The sequence below is a fragment of the Gallus gallus genome, chromosome 5 (assembly GCF_016699485.2).
Source record: "Gallus gallus isolate bGalGal1 chromosome 5, bGalGal1.mat.broiler.GRCg7b, whole genome shotgun sequence".
In the NCBI taxonomy this organism is placed as follows: domain Eukaryota; kingdom Metazoa; phylum Chordata; class Aves; order Galliformes; family Phasianidae; genus Gallus; species Gallus gallus.
In genome coordinates, this window is record NC_052536.1 from 6,557,486 (window position 1) to 6,582,088 (window position 24,603).

General features: G+C 38.9%; 1 protein-coding gene across 11 annotated transcripts in view; it reads right to left on the minus strand.

The window, feature by feature from the left end:
• The window catches only part of HIPK3 (homeodomain interacting protein kinase 3), an 89,696-nt gene that overhangs the window by 8,475 nt on the left and 56,618 nt on the right, over positions 1–24,603 (minus strand). For all 11 annotated transcript variants that reach the window (NM_001199411.2, XM_015286319.4, XM_015286318.4 and 8 more), the window contains 9 exon segments: positions 759–920; positions 1,025–1,149; positions 1,321–1,442; positions 4,334–4,457; positions 4,752–4,911; positions 5,707–5,891; positions 6,172–6,258; positions 7,912–8,031; positions 11,037–11,160. In NM_001199411.2, coding sequence (NP_001186340.3) covers positions 759–920; positions 1,025–1,149; positions 1,321–1,442; positions 4,334–4,457; positions 4,752–4,911; positions 5,707–5,891; positions 6,172–6,258; positions 7,912–8,031; positions 11,037–11,160 — 1,209 coding nt within the window.

Genomic DNA, 24,603 nt, shown 5'->3' on the forward strand with positions numbered 1-24,603 from the left:
CCAGTGGACTTGAAAACTGTACTATTTAAAAAAAAAAGTTGGCGAAAACACCGATTTTCAAAAAAAGAAAAACACAGAACGTTCATCATAGTGATGAATATTAGGCTTTATAATTTTAAGACATCAGGTAAAAAAAGAATCAGAAACATGCTAATTAGAAGGTGCATCGCAGCATTCAAAGTAAGATCTAAGAGTGAATTTTGCAACAAAATTGAAAATCCCATTCATTTACGTGTCTATTTTTATTAGGGAAAAAATAAAAGAAAACCCACACCTTCAAAAATACTTCATATGGCAGTGAGGTATTATTTTCTTCAGCAAGTAGCTGAAGTATTTTTGGCCACCAGTGAAAGAAAGACTGCTCTTAAGGCGATTGTAAGGCATACTGCAACCTTATTATCCAGTATCTCTTTATTTTTAGTTCTCTAAACCTTGCATTTCCTCATGCATATAAGCTTAGGAATATCTCATTAGAGCTACCTCAGTATATTCTCATACCTTCCCAAAGGCGATAAAGACAACTTTGCTATCATAACAGGCAGAAATTTATCAACAGGAACTAAAATCTCTTGCCACTGCAAATATTTTTCCATCTAGTCTGCATTACCAAAAATAACACTGAATAATCAGAGCAGAAAGGACAAATTTCCCCAAAAGACATTTTTTTCCCACTAACAAACATGCTCTTCCACAGCCCCTACCCGCTGAACAGCAATTACAGACATACTACCTTTGAATGTTGGAAATATTCTACCAACCTGTTCTGACACAGTTTATTCCTCTTGGTAGCTGCAGGCTGAGGCCAGACAACATGTGCAATGCCCACACTAATTGGCTGTGGGGCAGAAAAGGTTATTTGATGGGTTAAAAGAGGCTGCGGCATCACTGAGTTGTAATGAGTGCCCTGGGTAATCATCTTCCTGAGGAAAAATAAGGGAGTTTTAAACCAAGTCATTTGTATTGCATCCATCAATCTTGTTAAACTAAAGCCAGTAAGGTAATGCAAAAAAATGTGCAGACTTACCCCCAGTCTCCAAGCCTCTGTGGGCCAGCCACAGGATCAGAAGCTAGAGATGTTGCAGGGGCTGCCACTGGTGCCACTTGCTGCCACGCAGGAACCAGGATTTGCTGGGTGTGGTTTGACCATGTCTGCCATGAAGCAGAGAAGAAATAACAGAGATGCTTGTAGTTCAGCACAATACAGAACGGGAATTGCAGTAGAACCTTACAGGGCATTATCAAAACAATTTTCATTGAAAAAAAAATATTTGTTAACTAATAAAAATGTGATTTCTTTTTACTATTTTCAAGGAAACCAACCTGAGAAAGGATTCCTGCTCGAATCTGTAGTGGCTGAATTGCATGGGCCTGGGTCACCAACGGAACTGCGTTGTCCACCCTCAGGGAGAAACTTGTGGGTTTACTATGGTTTGTAGTAATTCCTATCAGGAAGAAAAACACATAGCCAGGCCTTAAGCAAAATGCCAGTCTTGCACAATTTCTGAGAACAGTGCAAACACAGAATATCTTCGTAATGTTTTGCTATTTTGTCTCAATGTGTTCACAGTCTAATCCCGTAATTCAGGCTTTCTAAGCCAAATAAAATCAATGTAACACTTAAAAGATTTTTGTGTCGGTATTCATCTGCACAAATATTTTATCTCGTAATTTCCAGACAGAACTGCCAATACCTACTATTTGAAAACAGACTACTAGAAAGTGGAATGACTTTGGCAGCAGGTTCACAAAGCTCAGCATTTTACTGCTTATCACAAACGACATCAAACGTATTTGCAAGGAAGCATTACAGAAGTAAGCAAAACTGAATTTCAAAGCTTCCCACAAACTCCTGCATTTCTCACACACTATTTCCAGCTAGATGAAACCCATTCCTCCCAGCTCTTGTAATATACAAAGCCATGTGTATAACGCCCCATTTGTTACCATCTCTTTTGTGGAAAACAATGTGCAATTTTCTGTATTTTCATAATTCAATAAAACTCATGCCAACTGTAGTACTGTTGGAATACCACCACAAGCATGTTATGGCAAAAAGATGCATCTTGTGCTGTATACAGAACTAACTATTGCTAAGGGAAACTAATGGGCATGCAGCAACACTACAATTAATAATGTTAGGGACCTGTTAAGCTAAAATGAAAAGGTTTTATTTTTTTTTAAGGAGATAATGCAGCAGAACAGCTATGTTTAAAGAACATAGTGGTTTGCAGAATATACTAATTTCATCTGCATCTTGTGATTTTGCCAAAGTCTAAGCAGTGGGTGTTAGGAGGTAACTACTAAAGAACAATGAAGTAAATCATAGAATCACAGAATGGCCTGTGTTGAAAAGGACCACAATGATCATTGAGTTCCAACCCCCTGCTATGTGCAGGGTCGCCAACCAGCAGACCAGGCTGCCCAGAGCCACATCCAGCCTGGCTTTGAATGCCTCCAGGGATGGGGCATCCACAGCCTCCTTGGGCAACCTGTTCCAGTGTGTCACCACCCTCTGTGTGAAAAACTTCTTCCTAATATCCAACCTAAACCTCCCCTGTCTCAGTTTAAACCCATTCCCCCTTGTCCTATCACTACCTACCCTTATAAACAGCCATTAGACTGCAAGTGTTTTACAGCCGTAAAGACTATATGTGTTTTCTTTTGTAATCTTTAAAATGCAGGATGAAGGAAAATCTTCAACTGATGCAATACTATCATGTCATGAGACAATACCAAGTTATCATCATGAAGTCAAAAGCTTTGAATTTTGAAATGCTGTTGACTGATTTCTTTCCCACACAGCCACCCAGAACAGTAACATCTTAACTCTGCCAGGAGTAGTGAGACCTAGCACTTAAGATATTTGACAGAGTAGCCAAGCAGAGAAAATGTGAAGCGGTGCCAAAGCCTATTAATATCCCTTTCCCTCCACACCAGCAACTCAGCTTGTCACCTATGCGATGAAACCAATAAATTCCCTTTATTCAAGCCGTAGCATAACTTCAGTTTGGACATTTATCATCATACTAAAAATATACACAACATTACAGAGAAAGTCTGTTGTTTCTGTCTTTATCTTAGGAGGCAAAGACTCCCTGGGTTCTAAGTTTGGGTAAAAAGCGAGAAGTTAGAAAATGACACTAAAAAAAAACCTTACAATAAAATGCATCGTTTCAAGATCTGGTCTCTATAGCGAAGTTGAACATTATCAAGACAACTATATCACATTTTAGAAGATGCAAGACTATAATCAAACTAAGTTAAAAACCAAACAATACAAACTTCCTTTCCCTATCCATAAACGACTGTTCCTAGCATACGAAAGCTGTTTTCCATCAGCTCCTCTCTGATCAGCCAACTATAAACAGAAAAAAAACCCACAATTTTTGACTGATATGGATTGATATTGATACATTGCAATAAGACGTCTCCTTGCATTATGCAAATAAATTTGTTTGGAAAATGGAGGTCACCTACATTGCCATATACCTATTCAGACATGGAGATCTTTATCTGGTCTTTTTCTACCTTACAGAAACGCTTCTCTGCAAAGCCTTTCCACCTCACAGTCTCCAAACTGTTTCTGATAATTAAGCCCTCAGCCAATTATTTCTTTCCATAAATAGAAAATTGTATACTCAAGTCAATTTCATCCTTGTCATAAAGGAAGAGTTCAGCCAAGCAGTTGTTATTTCCTCACAGGACAACACAATCAAAGCTCTTCAAGACTCAGTTATAAGTTTTTTAACCTGCAGAACGTTGCAACTGTTCTGTAGTTGTCCTGATTGATCTTAATTGTAGGACAGCACATCTGATACTGTTTACATGGGGCAGCCGTATCCTTAAATAAAGCCCCAAGATTCTAGATGTTTTGTTAGACATTTTGTTAATCATCCAGATCGATTTAGGACAAGAGTCACAGTTTCTTTCTCTTATCCCTAGGATATCCTATAGCCCAAGGGATATAGGGATAACTATATCCAAGGGATATAGTTGCAGCAACATTGATACTCTCCTCATCTTTCTTGTTTCTTCTCAAGTTTTATTTCAGAATACTCTCCTTACTTGCTTTAGATTCCACGTCACGTGTCTCTATTTTGTTCAGATACATGTACGTGCATATATGTATGCAAATGCAACAGGGGAGAGAAGGAGAGGGAAAGGGAGAGTGAGAAGGTGTAATGTATCAGATTCTTAACTCTATTTTTTTTTTTTTTAACAGAATTAATTCTTTTACTATATAGCTTAAGTGGATATAATGGAAAACTCAAATACTGCTATGAGAGACAGCACTACTCGTACTTCAGGAGCTAACAGTTACAGTTAAACATACCTTGAAGAGTCGGAGGACATATAATCAGTGTCTGCTGGAAAATGTCACTGCAACCAAACTGAGCAGTTCCTGCCTGCAGTGGGATTCCTTGGTGTAAAACTGAGTGGGCAGACGCAGTTAAAGCCTAAGGGAGCAGATTAAACACAGGCACCATTACAACCATGAAGATGACCCACTAGCCAGTATAATAAACAGCTGAAGTCGTTTTATAAAAAAATTTCAAATCCATTTGACAGGAAGCATTTCCATCTTGCCACGGGAGGGCACTGCAGTACAGCAATGCTCCACTACAATTTCAGCTTGTTGCAATTTGGAAACATATGGGATTCTAAACCAAGTTTGTTTGGTTTCTCAAACAAACACTACATGAAAAAAAAAAAACCACCAACCATAAAACAGAATATAAAAACGTTTTTACCTGGCTTCTTAACGGGCCAATTTTGGTGAAGCTTGCAGTCAGATTAGCTGCACTGCCTGAGGCAACTGGTCTCATAAGCGATGTTTTATTGCGGTTGCTTAGGTCATATAAGTTTGATCTGCATTTGCAAACATCCATGATGTGAAAACAGGACTTCACTCTGTTACAGACAGAAAATATGTAGGTTGCTTTAAGTAGAATTGTATGCAAGTTAAACATACTTAACAAATCCACATAATAAGGAAAAAAAGCTCAAAGCATCCAGTAGCCAGTTTCACAGAGTGGCATCATGCACAGAAGTAGCAGCTTCATTGAAGTTGTGCTGTTATTGTGTCCAAGTCAAGACTTCTTAATGCATGTTTTGAAACTGAAGTTAAAAAAGAAAAACAATAACAAAAAAATAAACCTGCCATTTCCTGCTCCTTGCACCTAACAGTGTTCTAACAGCTGGATACAGGCAAGAGAACAACTTAAATGGATGGAAAGCTTCTTCCTTCCCTGAAATGCTTGCCACTTCTGGAAATGCACACTGAAAGATCTATTTCCAGAAGTGCAAGAAAGCTCTCAATATATTCTACGTCATCCACTGTACAAAAGAAAAGACCGCATCCATTTCAGAAAGAAGTGCCTACCCTAGCGCTCAACGACTGACAAGAACTGTTTCTTCATACTCCTAAGAGTCAAGCCCCAAATTTCTGCAGATCTGGATTTTTATAATCCAGACATATAAAAGATAATTTAAAATTCTATTGGTTTGATGTTGTTTTTCAGAAAACAACAAGTTATTCGAACACTTTCTTTGACCTACTAGATGCATCTAATAATGCAAGCACTTGAAAGAACCTCTAAGATGTTATGGAAATGACTGGAGATTTTTTTTCTCCGATAGCAGATGAAACAACAGTATCACACATATGAATTGCTACAACAGAAACGTAAGGCCTTTGGTACATACTGGTTGCTATGAGGAAAATCGAGGAGGTGCTTCATGGTAACAAAAGAATGGTTCAGTGTCTCAGCTGGAGTGATTCTTAAATCGGCATCAATCAGCAACATTTTCTTCAACAGACTGACAAATTCCCTCCTGTCTGCCTTCTCTGCCAACAGGTCACTTCCTTCCAAATCCATCACCATGTTCACCTGGCGTTGAACAGAACAGGCAGACACAAGACATCCACGTTGGTTTGATTCCTTCTGTTATTGGACAAGTACCACTGCTTAACACAGACAATGACAAAGGAACATCTTTCTAGAAAGACAAACTGACACAACTGGATATATTCCCCAACACAACATACGTAGACAAGGATGGGTAAGACTGACACACAACAAAACAACAGTCTAAAAGATATTTACTTCAAAACAAAAATAATTATTCTCATCCTTCCTTTTGCAAAAGGAAGGAAGCATAAATACTCACATGCACTATATCATCCAAACTGTTGAAAATATACTTCCTGGCCTCTTTAGACTTCATACCTGTCTCTGCCTCGTGCTCTTCCAAAGTCTCAAAAAGAAAAAACAGAGAGTTGAATTTAGACAATGGCAACAGAAGACAACTGAAAAAACCTAACACCTCCAGCTCCTGAGTACGTTTACACATTTACTGGCCTAAGCCTGATTAACAAAAATAATAAAACATTCAATTAGATAATTGAGGTTTTTATATGCTTAATTGCTGATTGCTTTCATTTTCTGAAATCAAATATGAAAGCACTGAATTTCATATCTAACTTAACACAGTACTGGATTACAGCAGGTTTGCGAATCACATAGGAAGCATTAAAAGCCTAGCAAAAAGTTGATTAATGGGGGGTGTGTGTGTGTATATGTATATAAAATGCATGCTATTACACTACACGTTATCATATTATACATTTCCTTAAATTAGGACCTTACATTTCAAACAGCAGTAACACCATATCACTGAAGGAAAAAATAAAAGTATGGGTCAGACTTTGTTCAATTCCTATTTACTTTGCCATGCTGTATGATGTAAATGAGCACTGCAAGGAATTTTTTTAATATTTTTTTTTCAAACATTCAGATTACAGGAAATTTTCTGAAATTAACTTTGAAAACTCTGAGTAACTATTTGTGGTCCATACCAAAACTTCTTTCTTCCCCCAAGACAGCCTTGAGCCCGATGGGCGAAATGGAACTTCCTAAAACTGAAGAGGGCTGTTTGCATAAAGGACCCGTTTAGATTCTGGCACAGAAAAGCCAGATGTACACTGTCATCTCTCCATCAACTGTGTGAATTTCTTTCTTTTCTAATGGAATAATCACAGCAGAGTAATGAGAGAATCCTGAAACAGGGTGACCCCAGCAGAATTCATTCCCGGCCGGCCGGCATCAACCCCAGCTACTCAGCCCACTGCACACTGTGGATTTACCACTTTATGGGAAGTTATGCAATCTGGGCTTTTGAGCTTGTCAGCTGTTTGTTACTTCGGAGGTTTTATGTCAACAGTAACTGCTTCGTTACTCCTCAAGCCCTGTGTAAACTCTGCGGAACAGCCACATGAAGCAATTTAATTTACCAAAAACTATCTTTGCATAGGGGGTTGTAACTGTTTATAGTCATGTAAAGTTGCTTAGAGAGAAGCAAGGCAGACAGACCATAAAAAACAGACTTATTTTGTCTACTTTCATTGTAGTGTAGCTTTCGGCCAACAAAGACTGCTTTAGTATGAAATCTGAAGCAAGTGAATCATGCCGTTTCTTGGACTCCTTTCTCCTAGGGCTTCCGATCCTGAAATCATTTTGAAGAACTCTTTAAGAGCAGTTTGGGCCTCAGAGACAAATTCTACAAAGTGAAGTGAAAATCTGTGACTAAGCAAGAGAAAAACCTCATTTAGTGCCTCAAGAGATACAAGGCTTAACGTGAAGCCCATGCTGCAGCCAGGCACACGTGCACTTGCCCCCAGCCCCAGCAGTCTGGGAGCTGCACCACACGTGCCCTCTGGCCAGCTACTGCTTAAGGGGTGTGAAACTGAAGTGCTGGTTTTTAGGAATGAGGAGGGGAAGGGAAAAAATGGAAGAGATACAGAGTGGGGACAGAAGGAAAATCACTGAAGATGTGGAAGGGAGCTAATGCTATTGTAGTAAATCTTGGCCTTTTTGTTTTCTCTGCTTTCTACTATATTATACTGATTACCTTTAATCTCCAACTAGAATATGGTGCATCTGTTTCTCTACAGAAAAATCTTGCAGTTTTCGTCCCCATGCTTAACAACTGTTCTCCTGGCAAACCTTGAGTCTGAGAAATGTAACGAATCTGAGGAAGAAAAAAGAAAAGCAGCAAAGAGTTTAGCTCTGATTTTTAAAATACGAACTACACAAGTTAAAAATTTATTTCACTTAAAGAAAAACAGTGGCGAAAAAAAACCTGGACTTTAACAGCTCCATCAGACACAGGAGAAAAAAATAAAACTGACTGCTTAGTACTGTTTCTTCACTCTTTCAGAGGCAGCTACATGGAAACAAACCTCTGAAGTGACCTATATAAGCAAGCTTTTCAAGTTCAGTCAAAGAGATGAGGACCTGTGGAGAATGGCTGTCATCCTCAGCCCACTCTAATCCTAAATATCATGCATTAATTCTAAATATGAAAACTGGCACAAGAGATTTGCTTGTATACAGAATTTTGTATACAGATTTTTTGATGGTTTTTTTTTTTTTGCATACTCTCATTAAATAACTACGAAATCCTTCACATTTTTTTTGACATTATCATTTTGTACATCTGACACACGTACACTTCAAGCAAAGGTTTCACTTAAAAAGCAAGAGCACGTACAGTCTCCAGACAGCCAGCAAGAGATGCTCTGCTAATCTCAGAAAATGACTATTGAGTGCAATAGAAATGGAGCAGCTTTGTCTGAAGGACAGGTGCTTTTGTTCACTGAAATGATCATCATTCATTTATTTTAGAAGAGAATTGGGCACTGTCCCACATCACATGCCTGCACAGAGGTGCAGTCAGTGTAAGGCTGACCCTGGAAAAAACAGAGCTGTTGGGGAGTCCCAGAGAATGGAAGAAAGGGAAATCAAAAGGGCAAAGCAAGAAAATACCAGAAGAGGAGTTTGATGGTCAATGTAGGACTTGAGAGCTAGAAGCATCTAAGAGGAAGAAAACTGATGGGAAATGGAAAGTCCGTAATTCTTTACATCATGGAGTGAAGACAAACCAAGTCAATCATAAATATTTCCAGATCATTTAGTTATTACCTAAGCACTTTATACAGGCTTAGAATTTAGGAGAGATAAAACAATGCATTAGTTCAACAATTTAACATTTAAGAATCTGGGCCTTTGTTGTGAGCATTAAGGCTCAGATGATGTGGCTACTTCCTACTAAGAAGTGCAGCTGTTACTGAATATATTCATAAGCTCTGAGTTATTATCTTCATTTACTTTCAAGGGCTAGCTTGTTGGCTGTCACACACAGGGACAGGGAAAATGCAACATAAAGCATTTCCCCATTCATTCACGAGGTGACACATCACAGACCAGGAGGAGGGGGATTTCCTTGAAAGCCATCTCCTAGAGTTGCCGTATTCACGTGCACTGAGTAAAACATTAAAGCAGCTTTTTCTGCAGCAAATTTTGCAGACATGGCTGAGCATGATGACAAGCCTGCCTAAAACAAGGCCATCACTGGCGGTGCAGAGAAGGGGACAGCTCCTCTTCCAGTGTGAGAACCAAGTTGATATATCGAGTTATCAACTGATGCTTCTAGCAAACTCGATTGATGTGGCTGTCTTTAAATTCTATTTGCCTGCTTTCCACATACAAGATTGCTGCAATGGGAGAAAGAAGATGGTCTTGTTGTTGTTGTTGTTCTGTTTGTTTTTAAACTAAGATTCCATGCTATTCTAAAAAAGATTCTCCTAATGATGGGATTGTACAGAGAGCAGTACAAGTGTAAAGCTCCAAAGTCAGAAGCCCTCAGCTATGGACTCAGCTAATGGGTTTCTGCCATCATGATGAATCACAAGTTAATCTGAGGACAGAATCAGGACCCGGACAGAATTTTCCATCACTGAAATCCCAGTTTCATCCTGCAGGACAGACAACATGGTCCAAAGCCACATTAGACATCCAGGAGCAGCATCAACCTATATGTGGCACCACGACGAGGTCGTGAAGTGGGCTTACGGCTTCCTCCTCCAAAGTAGCACTTCTACTAGCTGTTACTTACAGCAGTAGGGGGCAAGAGAGGAGGTAATTCTGGAAATTACACGTTGTGACCTTTCTTACATGTCTGGATCTTCTTCTGCAGTTTCTTTTAAAAATAATGAATAAATGGGTTTGCCAAGACCTTGTCAATCTCTGAGACGGTATTTCAAATAATTTAGAAAACAAATGTCTTCACTTTTTCCTTAAACAATGCAGTAAATTATATTGCTGTCAGTTTTTTCCTGTTTCCTTCTCTATTTTAAGAGCAATACAGTTCATAAATGTCTTCTACATACCAGTCAACATCAATCCATGTTCCACTCACAGCTCACTTCCTACCCAGGAAACACTGGATTTTGTATAAATGAGGGAAACAATAAAATGAAATGTTACAAAATCAACACAAAGTCAATATATTTCCTGACAGTGATTTTGACAAAAAGACTTTTCTAAAAGTAACTCCAGTCTTTAAGCACAGAGAGACAGAAGTCTGGGATATGAAGATCAGGATCAGAATAACCTAAACCAATGTTTTGGAGGAACTGCCCCTCAACTGCACACTGAATCAAAGACGTAGAAGTTAATAATAAGCCAGTGCTGTTACAGTTGGGATTTTCAGGAGCCTTCTTCACTTTCAAAGTTCAAAAGTGATAGAGAAATCAGAATTCTGATTATATTCCTACCAACTTTCCACATCACATTAGAAAGTAAGACCTCTCCCTCTAAATATGAGCACCTGAACAAGTTTTCCAGACTCAACCCCATTCCCAGCAATTAAAAGGAAGACTATAAAGCAACAATGGTGTCCTCAAACTCTGCTTTCCATCAATAAATCAGCTTCGATACAAACATTTATTTTACAAGATAGAGGGGAAAAAAATTGAAGTTCCATTCAGAAAAGCAGCATAATATACAGTTCATTCTAGAAATAGGATTTATGTTTCTAGGGCAATCATTAACACTAAATTAAAAGCATGAAACAGACTTGAAGAAGTACTACTTAATAGCAGATGTTATTAGCATTTGAAATTCTGAGCTTAAGGATCTGAAATACTTAAAATGCATAAAGTGAGCATATGCTTGTGAAAGTTTTTCTACTACCTGGTCATATTCCAGTGCTCCTGGGTACAGTGGCCATCCAAGGAACAGCTCTGCAATCACACACCCTAATGACCACATGTCTATGGCTTCACAAAACGGCAATCCCAGTATGATCTCTGGTGCTCTGCAAATTAAATACGGTTATTGGATTTTTTTCCTCGGGGAAAAAAGGCAATTCAACAATTCAATGACAAAAACATCTGTTATTTGAAAACACAGCCTAATCACTTCATTAAAACCATAACATCACAACCTGCGCTTATCTTTGTCTACATAACCCGCTGTAAGAATTCAGTTGCTCTGAAATGTTATTTATCAGTTTGCCTCCTATGTACATGAAAATAAGCAACATGCCCAAAATAGAGAACACAATGGGTTCAATGTTTTTGCCTTTCCTCCAGCATGTCCTGAGCGATTCATTTGCTTGAAGTTGAACACCTGTAACTACATTCTAAAGAAAATACAGTGATTTGTGTCAAAACAAAAAACCAACAGAATTTTATCTGAAAATATACCTGCATGCTTCTTAACTGGAAAGTACACGTGAAGTTATTTAAAATATCAATTTAATTACATAACTGTAAATCTCTTACGCTCTCAAATTAATGCAAGGCGAGCCATTCTTAAACCGCTTCAATGACACCACTGCACCTACTAAATAGACCAGGTCTTATTTTTCTACTTAAAACAAATGTGCATTATTTGAACAACAGCACTGAAATTTATTTCTCTACTCAACAACTAGAAAAATTGGTATTGACACAGCTGCTAAAGGGGCTTTTAACATTTCTGTTCGCATTGAACAAAACTCAAGTATTCCACAGACATCAGTTTTAATTACATTTGGTCTTTTTAAGCCTTCCCTCTGGTTTGTTCAAGCTATAATGTGATTTAGTTTTAAAATTACAATCTGTTGTTATCTTAGCATGTGACAGAACAGCACGAAGACAATTAAAACCAACACAATAATTCACATTGCAACTGGGCTGAGCAGTAGAATTCATCTGACCACGTTACAGGCTGCTGAGGAAAATCCTGATTGGTCATCTGTGTAAAAGCTTATAAATGTTATACTTCAGCACACGTCGCTGCGTCATTTCGACATTCCACAAACAAAACAATCTCTTAACGTAATAAATTTCTATATATTTAATTTACCTTCTCTCATGTTTACCTTTAACAAAACACTCTTTAGTTCATAGAAATGCACTGTCCCAGGAACAAATTCCTGTTTTCATGCCACACTGGGACAAATTCCTACTTCATGCTATACTGAGACACAGCTATTTTGTAGCTGGACGGCAGCCAAGAGCTGAACTATCTTCTTGACTTTTGACATGCCTATGACTTAAAAGCAGCAAGGTTGGCCAGACACATACGCTGACGTACCTATGGGCTCTCTCTCCAGGCCCACCTGTGCTACAGCTTAAGTCTGCCAAACTTGGCTCCAAAGAGAGACAGATGTTCATCATGGGAAAGGCTCCTGTAATTCTGCCCCATCTTTGTCCAGCAAAAACCCCAAGGCTTCTGCTATGGGAAAAATCGGAGACTTTCCAGCGATAAGAAACTGACAGGGCAGGACATTTAGTGAAATGTTAACACTTTCCATTTGTGCCAGTGCTTAGCTTTCTCACCCTGCTCACAAACCGGTCTGGGTGCAGTTGTATGAAGGACAAATCTTGTCACTTGTAGAGAAACTAGAGAGGCACAGTTTTCCACTGTATTCAAAGATTTGGTTACATTCAACTTCTAGAGCTTAACCATGTATTTTTGCAATGCAGGATCATGACACCGCAGTAAGTATTAGCTAGTTTTGTTATCTGAGAAATGAATTTAATATATCTACATGCCACAAGACTGGAAATAGCAGTAAGAAACGTCTGCATTCAACTGTTGGCTGGATGCCCCACTGCACCCTGTTGTTATAGATCTCTGTGAAAATATGCTTCCTTTTGTCGTATTGTGTTACAGCTCTGAATAGTTAATGAACATACACAGAGCCTATGGATATAGCGGCTTTAACAAATGCTTCTGCTAAAATAAGCTCTTCAGAAACCTCTTATATTTACCCAACAGTTAATATGTGTGCCGTACGAAAATAGCCACCGTCAGTCAGTCTGTCCCTCATCTCTTTTGAAGGATAGGATTGCAAATAAAAGAAGGATACGGGTAGATACAGTGACAGAAAGCAGAAAGCTTTTACTGTATTTCCAAACATAATCATCCACAAGTTCTTCATGGGCACCCAGGAGCTCTGCGATCCCACCACGAGTGCCACAGGCCTGGAGGGGGCCGGAGCCGTGCCCCTCACACCCTTCTGGAAACATCTACTTCATACAGCAACAACTGCTAGGCAGAAAGACCTGAAACGCTTCTTTCTCCCTCGGCGTAGCACAACACAATTCAGCTCTCCTGAAGGAGACTTTTCCAATTGATGGCAATACTCAAATAGGTGGGAGATGCAAGTGAGTATTTACTGCGGCCTCATTTGGATGGTAATGCCTCTATTGACTGCACCACAGATCACAAATATGCATACTATTCCACGTGCATCTTGCAAGCTTACGAGGAAAAAACCCACACCATTTGTGTTATTAATTTGCTTAATGATCAGAACTCCTGATAAAGTGAGTGAGGTTCAGTGTTAGCCAGCTTAGAACTAAGCAACAAAAACAAATCTGAAGTGAAATAATTCCTTAATAGAGGATTTTTAAAAAGGCAAAAGCTAAACAAAAATTCAACTAACCAAGAGCTCCTCCAACCCTTACACTGGAGTAACTAAGAGAAAAGAGCAAGAATCAGTAACACCTCAGGACAAAAGGTGTAAGAAGCCTAAGCCATTTCCAATGGTCATCATCCAGAAAACATTGGTCAGAACCCCCATGTCAAGCAACGAGTAAATGAAAAAGCTAAAAACCAACAGATAATGTACATAATAAGAACTGAAGAACAGTATAAACTACAGTAAAACAGCAGCTTCCTAGCACTGCTCATACATGTAAAATTCTGCAGAGAGAATCTTTCAGACGTGTTCTCACCAAAGGCCTTGCAGCAGTCACACCTCCTCACACATCAAAGAGCTCAGAACCAAGACGTGGCAGACTTTAATTTTCTTTCTCTTGGGCAGTACAAAGGCTGTCGGTACCCACTGCCTGCCACGTGGCACTGCTGTATTTATGGCACGCCGGGCTGCCGCACATATAAATAGCCCTCCTCCCCTCACATCTCCCACTCCTTTCAACACATCGCAGTTCTTTCCAAGACCAAAACCTTTAGCCACCAACCTCCGCACTGGCAGCTGAAGATAACAAGGCCTTATGAGGAAAGCAGAGGCACTTCCTCTGCCCAGGTGCTACTTAATATTCCAGAGATGCCAAACACTGGGAATTCTGGCAGCTTACCTCTTTGATACCAGTCTCACAGTAATGTTCTTTTGCAATATTGCATTTTAAGTTTGAAAATTTTAAGTACCCTCAGTGAAAAATTTAACACTGGTTCTCCATAAATTTTGGCTTCTACATATTTGCATAGCTGAAGGCAAATGCAGACAACATTTCTAACATGGGAGTATAAGACAAAATGCATTCTCTTCTTATATAAACCAAACATTACTACCCCTTCTTACCACTATTTCATTTCACAATGCCTAATATTTCATCTGCTCTGGGTACAACACAGTCATCATTACAACAAATACCAACGCAACGAAGTCATCACAAGGGCAGCACATTTACCTCTCTTTCTGTTTGCTATAAAGCCATTCAAAACCATCTTATTGATCAAGAGAACATGGGTGGAACTTACACAAGTTCAACAGTGATTGAAGTCAAAATGGATTACAAAGCTGGCTTTTTGGAACTACAACTACTCGCACAACACAAACATATACATGATTGAAGCTGTAACAAGACAAGGGTTGTGAGATGTGCCATCCTTATAAAGAAAGGAGGTCTAGGAGAAGAGCAAGGAGTAATTAGATACAATAGTAGGCACTCTAACAAATATTCTCACATCCAATTCCTCAGCAATAACAGTCTATCATACATGGAGGAGTACAAACCTTCCTAAGAGATCTGCAAGACTGTAGCAAAGATTCTAGGCTGGAGGGATCCTAATCAAATTATCAATGCCCAGTTATTGAAAAACATGCACACAAGTACAGTTAATAATCTGGTGGAGGCAATGAGATTGAATCACATAATGACAAAATTTGTGGATGATGAAGGTTCTAAACAACAGCTGGTTCTCTAGTGTGTTTGTGATGGACTTCAGAAGGAATTTCAAATATGTAATTACGGCAACACAACAACAGGCAGTAGCGCATTCATGGTGTATAGTAAAACACTGATAATTAATGTAAATCATTCATTCATGAATTATTCAATAGTTCACAAATTATATTTCCAATGAAAAAAAATCTAGACCACTTTACAGATTACTCAAGAAAAATATATTAAGCTGGGACCAAAAAATAATCAGGCTATCAGTACTTATTTCTAAATGAGGAAGACACAAGCCTTATATAAAACTAGTGATATCCCCTCACCTTGAATAGTGTGTGTTCACTTTTGAATTCTGTGTTCAGTTTTGGTCACCCTCATCTGAAAAAGGATACATCAAATAGAAAAGATGCAGAGGATAATATCGATTAAAGAACTGAAGAGACTCGGGTAAAAGAAAAAATCCTGGTTAGAACTACATAATTTCAGTGAAAAATCAAATCATTCAAATTACATAAAACAATGGAAGAGAAGCAGCCAGGTATTTTGACACCCTGCCTCAAGTCAAACCACCCAAGGAATCCCCCACCCCTTTGAGATTAATAACTGATGCAATTATAAATATACTGTTGTGGGTTTTTTGTTGTTGTTTTCTTTTTTTTTAAGCCAGAATTACATTAGACTTTGAATCATGGGCCACTATTGAGGTGAAAAACGTATACAGGCAAAAAATAAGATCCACAACTGCTCTAGACCTTAAACAATAAGGTTCTTACAACACAAGGTTCTTGCTGTATCAACATACAGTACAACTAGGTAGAATTAGAGGTACAATTAGATAGGTAGGTAGAATTAGAACCTTCTGCTAAAGTTCCTAATACCAGATCCATGGATCTGATGACGTACATATTTCTTGTTTCCTGCATACCAAAATTATTATCACTGCACAAAGGTAAGAGTTACTCAAGACAAAAAACAAAACAAAAAAGTGTTTGCTCTTCTTCATGACTCTTTAAAAGTCACATTACATGTTAGAAGTTCACTAAATTGATTTTAAAGCCAAACCAAACCAGTCTCGTAGTTCAATTGTCTCTTGTTTTTAAGCTCATTCAGGTGTCAGAATACAGACTGGTAGTGTTGTCTTCATGTACTTTTGGTCTTTGAAATACAAGCGTGGTATACAACCCCAGATATATATATTGTCAAACAACTAGTTTTCCTCCTAGTCCTTTAGAAGCATCGTTGCTGTCAATCTGTAAAGCAAAACTGCCTCTAAACATTCACAGTCTGGCTTTCCCTGTACAGTTTTCCAGTGTACTTTTTCCAGTGTACTTTCAACTGTGCAATGATTAGACACCAGGCAGCACATAACTAGCAAGTTCTGATTATTTTGTATATTTTTAACTCTAAGGTAAGAGGATTCAAACTGAGAACAAAAACATAAATGCTCAGAAACAGATTCTGGGCATCTGTGCCTCTGACATGGTAGGAAAGAATCAAAGATATTCCTTTACAATTCAGGGCCATGTCACCACATATCACAAAAGACAAGAAGGACAAATATGTGCAAGAAGAGATGAGACATTATCCCTCATTCACAATTCCATTCATCCTTTGAAGGAGTGCTGGGGAACAGCGGGCTCTAGTGTGGCAAGTGATAGTGAAGACAGGAGGAAATGAGTCACTCTATCTCATGCAAACTTCTAGGGGTACATTATTGCTATGGTGTAGTCCACAGCATTGCACAAAAGGAATTTTCATTTCCTGACAGAAGAGACTTCATCATCAAACTTCTCCATAAAACAACATAATGTTCAATTGCTAGAGAGTCCTCCTCAGTTCCACAGCCTTCCACCACTACATCAATTACATATACGTACAGGAACATAACATGAGATTAACACGCAGCTGCCATTAACTTTGAACCTTGACCCTGAAAAAGAGAAAGGATTTAAAAACCTTATAGGAAGAGTGACCCAAACTACATAATTATTGAGGAAAAAGGAAGCAATCACTGCAATAAAAGAGCTCATTTAAACATAGGGCTCAAAATTAAGAGGGGAGAACAAGAGAGAACAGGAAGTCAAAGCAGAAACTAACAAATACATCTTGGGCAATTCTGTCAAACAGAAGAATGCTACTCAAGTATTCCTTCCCAGCATTGAGGAATTCTGATCTGAAAGTCACATCACAAATTTTAACTTGTTTGATACACCTTCTGCTACCAGCTAGCAGAACTACTACAGGTAACACTTAGTTACTCTTTCTAGAGTTTTTCAGTTGAGAACAATAAAATAAGAGGCAATTTCTACTGACTCTTTCCCAGTTATTCACCATCTCTAGTGGAAAGTGATTTTATTAAAACCAGAAGACAGTTATGCTTCTGCCTTTCTCACAATTTCTTCTCAGCCTGTAGCTTACTAAGGGACTTCTTTATGTACTTGATGCACTGAACAGCTTTCGAATTAAATGAAAATTAAGCAAAGTAGGTACTGATGTAGCAACATAATGCAGAAAATTCCACGTACAGAGAAATTCTTCAGATGTTTTACTAGTGAATAATGTCTGCAATTTAATACCTTTTACCCTTGTTTTGGATAGCACAGCGTCAATATGCAAAATACCAACTGGGGTTACTTACCTCACAGTGTGCTATTGTAAGAGTGCAGGCTGGCAAAGGAAGGTGCCACCTGGACATTGCCTCTGCCCTTGCCAGCAGCAGGCAGCGTGCATCTACACACAGCACTCTGCTCTTACGGACCGCCTGAAGATGCTGCATGCATTGCATGATGATTGAAAAGAAACAAAAACCCGATGCTTCCCCTTTCCAAGAGAGAAGCTCCCTCATCTCCTGCCTTGCTATGGAATACGCTGTTACATACGCAGCCCTTCAAACTGTGCCCAGGCGGTGAAGCGGCCAGGACACAGAGCCACCTCCACCTGGGCAGAGCTTGACTATGTGCACTTGCACACATAAGAGCAGCAAACACGAGCATTGCTCTCCAGCACTGAAAAAGCATGGAAGAAAAATTACAACGGTGCAGTCTGGCAGATTTGAAGGCTTCATAAATCAGAGTGCACTAAGGAAAAGCAAGATCTTAATTCCCCTCCCTTTGCCTTGATGTTATTGATTTTGTGGGAGTACAAAGCACTATTTCCATAAGAGTCTGCATGGACTTGCAGTGCCCAAACATAAGCTGAAGGTATCGAGGGTCATTTATTTCTTTTTTTCTCCTCTTTCCTTTATTTTAAAATAAGACTCTCACTTTGGCATAGCTCAGCTATAAAGCCCAACAATACAAGGATATACAGCTGTCATGTCAAGAACCATGTGCGTCTTAACGTATTATATTATATTAAGTAGCTAGAAAAAAAAGAAAAAGAAACCAAACAAGACCAACTCCTGCAAAAGCACTTGCTGCTCCAATGTGGGACCTGAATACACATGCACACGTCAGGCCTGCAGCCCAGCCATGAAGGCCACAAGCCATTCAGTGAAGCTACCTTCTAGCACTCACCTGCTGCACGACAGTTCTTCCTGGGGGTATATTGCACTGGAAGTAAGCAAGTCATAGAGCTATCTGAAAAGGTACAAACATCTTCTAGCATCCTCCCCTCTGTTGTGAAAAGATTTTCACTGCTGATGTGCACCCATCTGAATGATGCCCAGTGATAATTTGATGGAGGTCTGCAACTGATTGACAACATTTGACTTAAATTATGTTGTTTGAATTATAGAAAGCTCACCAAAAACCGGTCAGACTGATTTCATGTCATTTATCTGCCTTGTATTTGGAGGTGACTCCGTATTCCATGTTTATTTTATTCACCTTCCTTATAATGTTCTACACAGTATCGGACTATGAATTTCACTATCTACCATCCTGCCTTGTAAACAGAAGGTTGTTGCCCATGACACAATCTGAGAAAAGGAAGTTGTAATTTTAGACAAAAAAAGTCAGTATTTTTATTACGTATATTTTATGCAGAGATATTGGATTTAAAAATTTGTCAGATCAAGAACCAACACCAACAATGTGACCCCAGGAAACAGAGAGCAGAGTTGTTAAGTTGCTCTGTTTAAAAAGAAAAACAAGTGAAAGAGGTGTAGAAGAAGTTAGCATTTAAAAAGGATTATATCAGATTAATGTTTGATCACTTAATATTGCAATGTTCAAAGTACAGACCATCCAAAAATAAAAGTGTCCAGCAACAAGAACTGATGCCACAGCTCAGCAGAGGAGATCCATGCCCTGTTCCCCAGATAAATGGAACAGCAAAATCCATTTCACTTTGGATGTTCCCCTATATAAAGTACCACCTAGTCACTTAATAGTCATGTCAGCTGCTAAGCAGGAAAAAAAAAAGAGAAAAAAGATGAGCAGAAGCATCAGTTATGGCAAAAAAAAAAATCCACAGAGCAGCAACTGGGGCAGGTGGGTAAACACACATGAAATTAAATCTGCTTTCTCAAGGTTACCCTGGTAGAGGCTTTTTGGTGAACAAAAATATTCCGAAACACTTTCAGGTTCTAAGTCTACTGCCGACACATATACCTGGCACAACATTTTGTTCACATCTGTTGATCCATACAAGAAAGGCACAAAAATGCTCTCAACATCCAGTATACAGTGATGTTCACCAACCCCCGTTTTCACTTGTGTAATCCTGTACTAATTTATGATGTTCTGGCAAGCAAACAGACTGGATGACCTGGTAAGTTTTTCCCCTTCTAGTTTCTATGATTAGATCTCTGGTGTAAAATACGACACCATCAGAACAAGTAACATTCTCACCGGTGTTTTAGTGATTCTACAGACATAATCACACGGAAATACTACAAAGCTTTTGGGCATCGGGGTAAGAAATTGGCAGCATTCTGACAGAACTGGAAATCTGAAAGGTTATTCTTTCCTCCCCGTGCAACTAAACCTACGGACCACCAGCAAGGAAAATTACACAAGTCTATTTTTGTAGGCTAGACTGTAAGACTTCAGCCTTCCAGCATGTCACATCACCTGCTTGCCACCATAGCATAGCCTGCTGAAAGAATCCATATGCAAGTCCTCCACGTATTCCACTCCAGCCTTGAACCCCACCAGCTCCCGTTCGTGCTTTCCCCCCCTTCCTTCCCCCCCACTTTTTGCTCTCTTTAGATACTTTGCTCTGTTTTTCCTTCCTATTTTTTCTTCCCTGGTATCACATTTTAATTTATTTGTCCTTTCCTGTTGAAAGGAGAGCCACTCTATTCTTAGAAGAGTTTCAGATCCTAAAATAAACTGCTTAACTATGTATCCATTACATCCAGATTGATGTCATATCAGAACCTGACAGCATTCTGCAACAGGAATGCGACTGCAAAGAGCCCAGCATTTCTGCAGGCTCCGCATTGCAAATATTTTTAAAGCACCATTACACACAAAAATTCAAGGCACTCTACCCAAACACTAAAGCACAGGAGTTCTCTTTGCCATTTCCCCTTCTCGCTATACCAGTGTTCAATTTTCTTAGCTTTTAGCTTTGATTTCCCTTTTACAGAGCTTCTTGTGTGACCTCTAGCACCAAGAGCAGGCCCTCTACAGCCACACCAAAGAGAAATGCAGGCTAAACTAGAATCCGCCAGCCATTACTTTCCATCAAGTAGAAAGTTATATTTTGCTCTCATAGCAAACAAAGGTTAAAAACCGAACAGCACAGTTTAAAGAGGAAAAATAGATAATGATGGCATCGTGATAATAAATGGATAAAAACGTGAGGCTTTCATCGAAGCAAATGCAGTCCAGGACACCAATAATTGGGAGCAGCTCATTACTTACAGCTAAAAACCTCATTCTGTTCCTGCTACAGACAGCCATCCACCCAACAAAAAGGCACACCTTTGATGATATCAACAGAAGCAGCAAGGATTGGATCCTCAAACTGACTGCTTGTGGCCTGTTGCCTCCCTAAGAAGCAGCAAATGTACACTATCTTCCCCACCTGCTCTTCTCTATGTTTTGAGAAAATACAACACAGAATTTCACGAGGCTCTGCAGGAAACTCTGCTGCCCAAGTGTGAGGAGCAATAAACATTTCCTGAACTTGGAAAAGAAAAATAGCAGGAGTTATTTCAAGAACACGACTGTCCTTTCATTAAACTATTAAGAATGCATTAATATAATACAAATAAGGACTATGAAGCACTCCCAAATATGTACCAAACCAAGAATTGGCATAAATACCACATAATAGCTGTAATCCATTTACATACCATACTATTTCAAGAGTATGTGCTGGCTTCAACTATCAAATGACCAGCACCAAAATACAAAAGCAAAATGCACCATCTAAAAAATTTACTAAAAATACCAACTGCTAACAAAATCTGCAAAAATAAAACCACTGGGAATTCTCCCTATTTCATATGTAACATAAACTTTTGCTAGACCCTGGTCACTGCCCTAAAGGCTAAGGCATTATGGGACTCTACACGGTAGGAATATTTATTCCATTGAAAAGGCGAAAGCTGAAGTTAGCTAAACTCTTCTGGAAAGGTATTTGTGATTTCCCTGGAGATGAGAGGGATTAACCTGGTTTGTTTGTAGCATTCAGGAACGTTCCAAGCAAAAGCATCCGAGCATTTCTCTTTCTTAGTCTCAGAAACTATTATCAGATTACACTGTCACACAACCAATTCATACAGCAAAGGTTTAAAGGCCAGTCCTGCAGCCCAGCTACAACAGCAGGAGTCATTTCTGCAGACTGCTGGAGAAAGCCTGGTCCAGCCATACTCTGACCACACCATGCCTTCCACCTCCAGCCCAGCAAATAGCCCCAACAACCCCTCCTGTACACAGAAAAAAGGTGCACAGCATGCCACTTTGGTACCATACACATATTCCTTCACTGGCAGTATCATCTTCGGTAGCAGCCCCAGAATGCATCCCTAACAAAGGTGTGAGCACAACTATTCTGGCGTACACCCTTGCTTTTTAGGGAAGCTTCCAACACCATTGGTCTTGTTGTGCCTTCAGTAAGAGAGCCCGTATTTCCTTCAGTGTCAAGTTTATGACATTCCTTTCATTCTTTCTAGTCACTGGTATTGGCCAAAGGTTATAGGTGAAATCAGACAGGATCACTGCCATCATCTCAATGGGATTCCTATATAACGTGAAATTTCCCAAGACCAGCTTGAATCAATGTTTACCTAATAAAATCTAGATTTTAAGACTGACAGCAGTAAAGAGAGGAATTTTTACTGACTAGATTGAAGAGATTATAGGCTAGCATGAACAAGCAGAGGAGCAATGTACTCAAGGAAAACCCTGGCAATAATTCCTGTACATTTGCTTAGGATTATCCAGAAAGAACTGCTGTCAAACGACTTTGAAGAGGCTCTATAAACAACACGTATGTTAATAACTTCGCCAGGACACAAGTGAGCGAAATTATCTATAAGCATACAACCACAGAGGAGTTGGAATGCTTGGGAGCCCCACACAGAAATAACTTCTTGAGAACAAAGTTAGAAAAAAGAACTCTGTCAGGACTACACCAAAATCAAGAGACCAGAGACTTGGAGACTAGTAATGAATAATGGTAAATATGAGTATTTTCATTAGTCATTTGAGAAGCAAGACTAGATGAGTGACTTACTCTTTTCAATATTATTTTCTGTCTCTGAAGCTGCGAATGCCCTTAGGGAAATCAGCCTGCACTATGATCTAAGATTGTAGATTTTTGAAAACAGAAAATAACTAAAAATAACCGACTGGGAAAGACATAAAACCCAGCAGACCTCTAAGACAAGCTGCTATATATATATATATATATTTTTTTTTTCAAAGAATGATAATCTGAAGGTAGAAGTCACTATAGTTTACAAAATGTGTGTCAGGGAATTGCCAAGTCTTGGTATGGTATTGAGAGTATGTAAAGACAAAAAGCTGCCCTGATGAAGTAGCAGGGAAAGAGGGAAAGAGGTCTTTACCTACTTAGAAACCTCAAGCAAGTGTTTTTTTTTAGGGAAAAAAAATAACAGGAAAAAAAGACCAAAAAAAAATAAGAAGGGAAGATAGTACTATTCCAAAACAGAGATCATGACACTTTGCCTACCTTTTGATGTTGTCTAAGGATGGCCAATGTAACATCGTAGAATTCACGTTAATGTTTGTTACGTGTTACGTATCAATAACGTATTATGATTACAAAGGTGCTTATAACTCCATAGAATGAGAAGTGGTCACACATATTATCGTAACAGAGGATTATGTTTATGGACTGACTTATTTTAAACCTGATATAGACAAATTTATATGAGTTACAAAACCATAGGTGTGAAAGTTTCTTGAAGATACCAAAACAGTTTCTAAATCATCTTCATTATTTTAAGCACAATAAAAACCAACAGACTCACTACCAATTGTGTATCCCTTAAGCTCATATGCATTCCATATGAACTGTCCTAGAAGGCTTCATCAGATTTTTACCAACCAAGATGAAGTGTTTAACTTTGCTTAATTAGTTTTATGGGAAGGGAGCAACACAGAACAAAACCCCACATTCAGCCCTAAACAAATAGAAGCAATCTATAGCAGTATCTTTTAATCAAGAACAGCACAGTAATCTTAACAGTGCATCATGTTACCAGCTCTACCAAGTCAAAAAGAGCTACCACAAACAGGCTTCGTTCTACAGAATAAGCACATACCTCACTGTGTTGTGTATTTCTTATCCCTCACTGGTGCCAGAATACCCACTGAAATGAGAGACAAGTGAAATCATAGAGTTTCTTTGTTTCACTCTTCAGCGTGGATAAAAAAAAAAATGTTTAAACAAAATCTACAAATTCAGAGATTGAAGTTAAAACAGATGTTAACTGAATTAAGCAATCATGCATTTAACATGGTGTCTTCTTGATTCTAGATGAATTAAACTGTTGCTTAACTGTGAAATTACTAAACTTGTCTTCATCGGGGAAAGAGAATGAACTGAACTGCATCCTGGAGAAGGTTGTGGTGAAAACTCATCTCTGGAGACACCCCCTTAATAGGCAGACCAAGTACAGAGCACTAGCTTTATAACATTCAGTTCATCAATATGTGTTACTGCAAGCTAGCTATGATTTAAAAACAGTAGAAACACCAAGTGCAATTAGAATTGTTACACTGTTCACTATTTTCCAAATAGGAAAAGGAATAGGCAAAATTTAGCAAAGTTAATTCTCATATTTCAACACAGTTTCAGATGAGAACATTCCAAAATAACACCAAAACCCACACCAAGTGTGCTACCACTTCAACAGCGAGTTACAGCTGTGCCATAAGCACGTCAAAGCAATCACAAAAATACAGAGGCAATGTTTACAA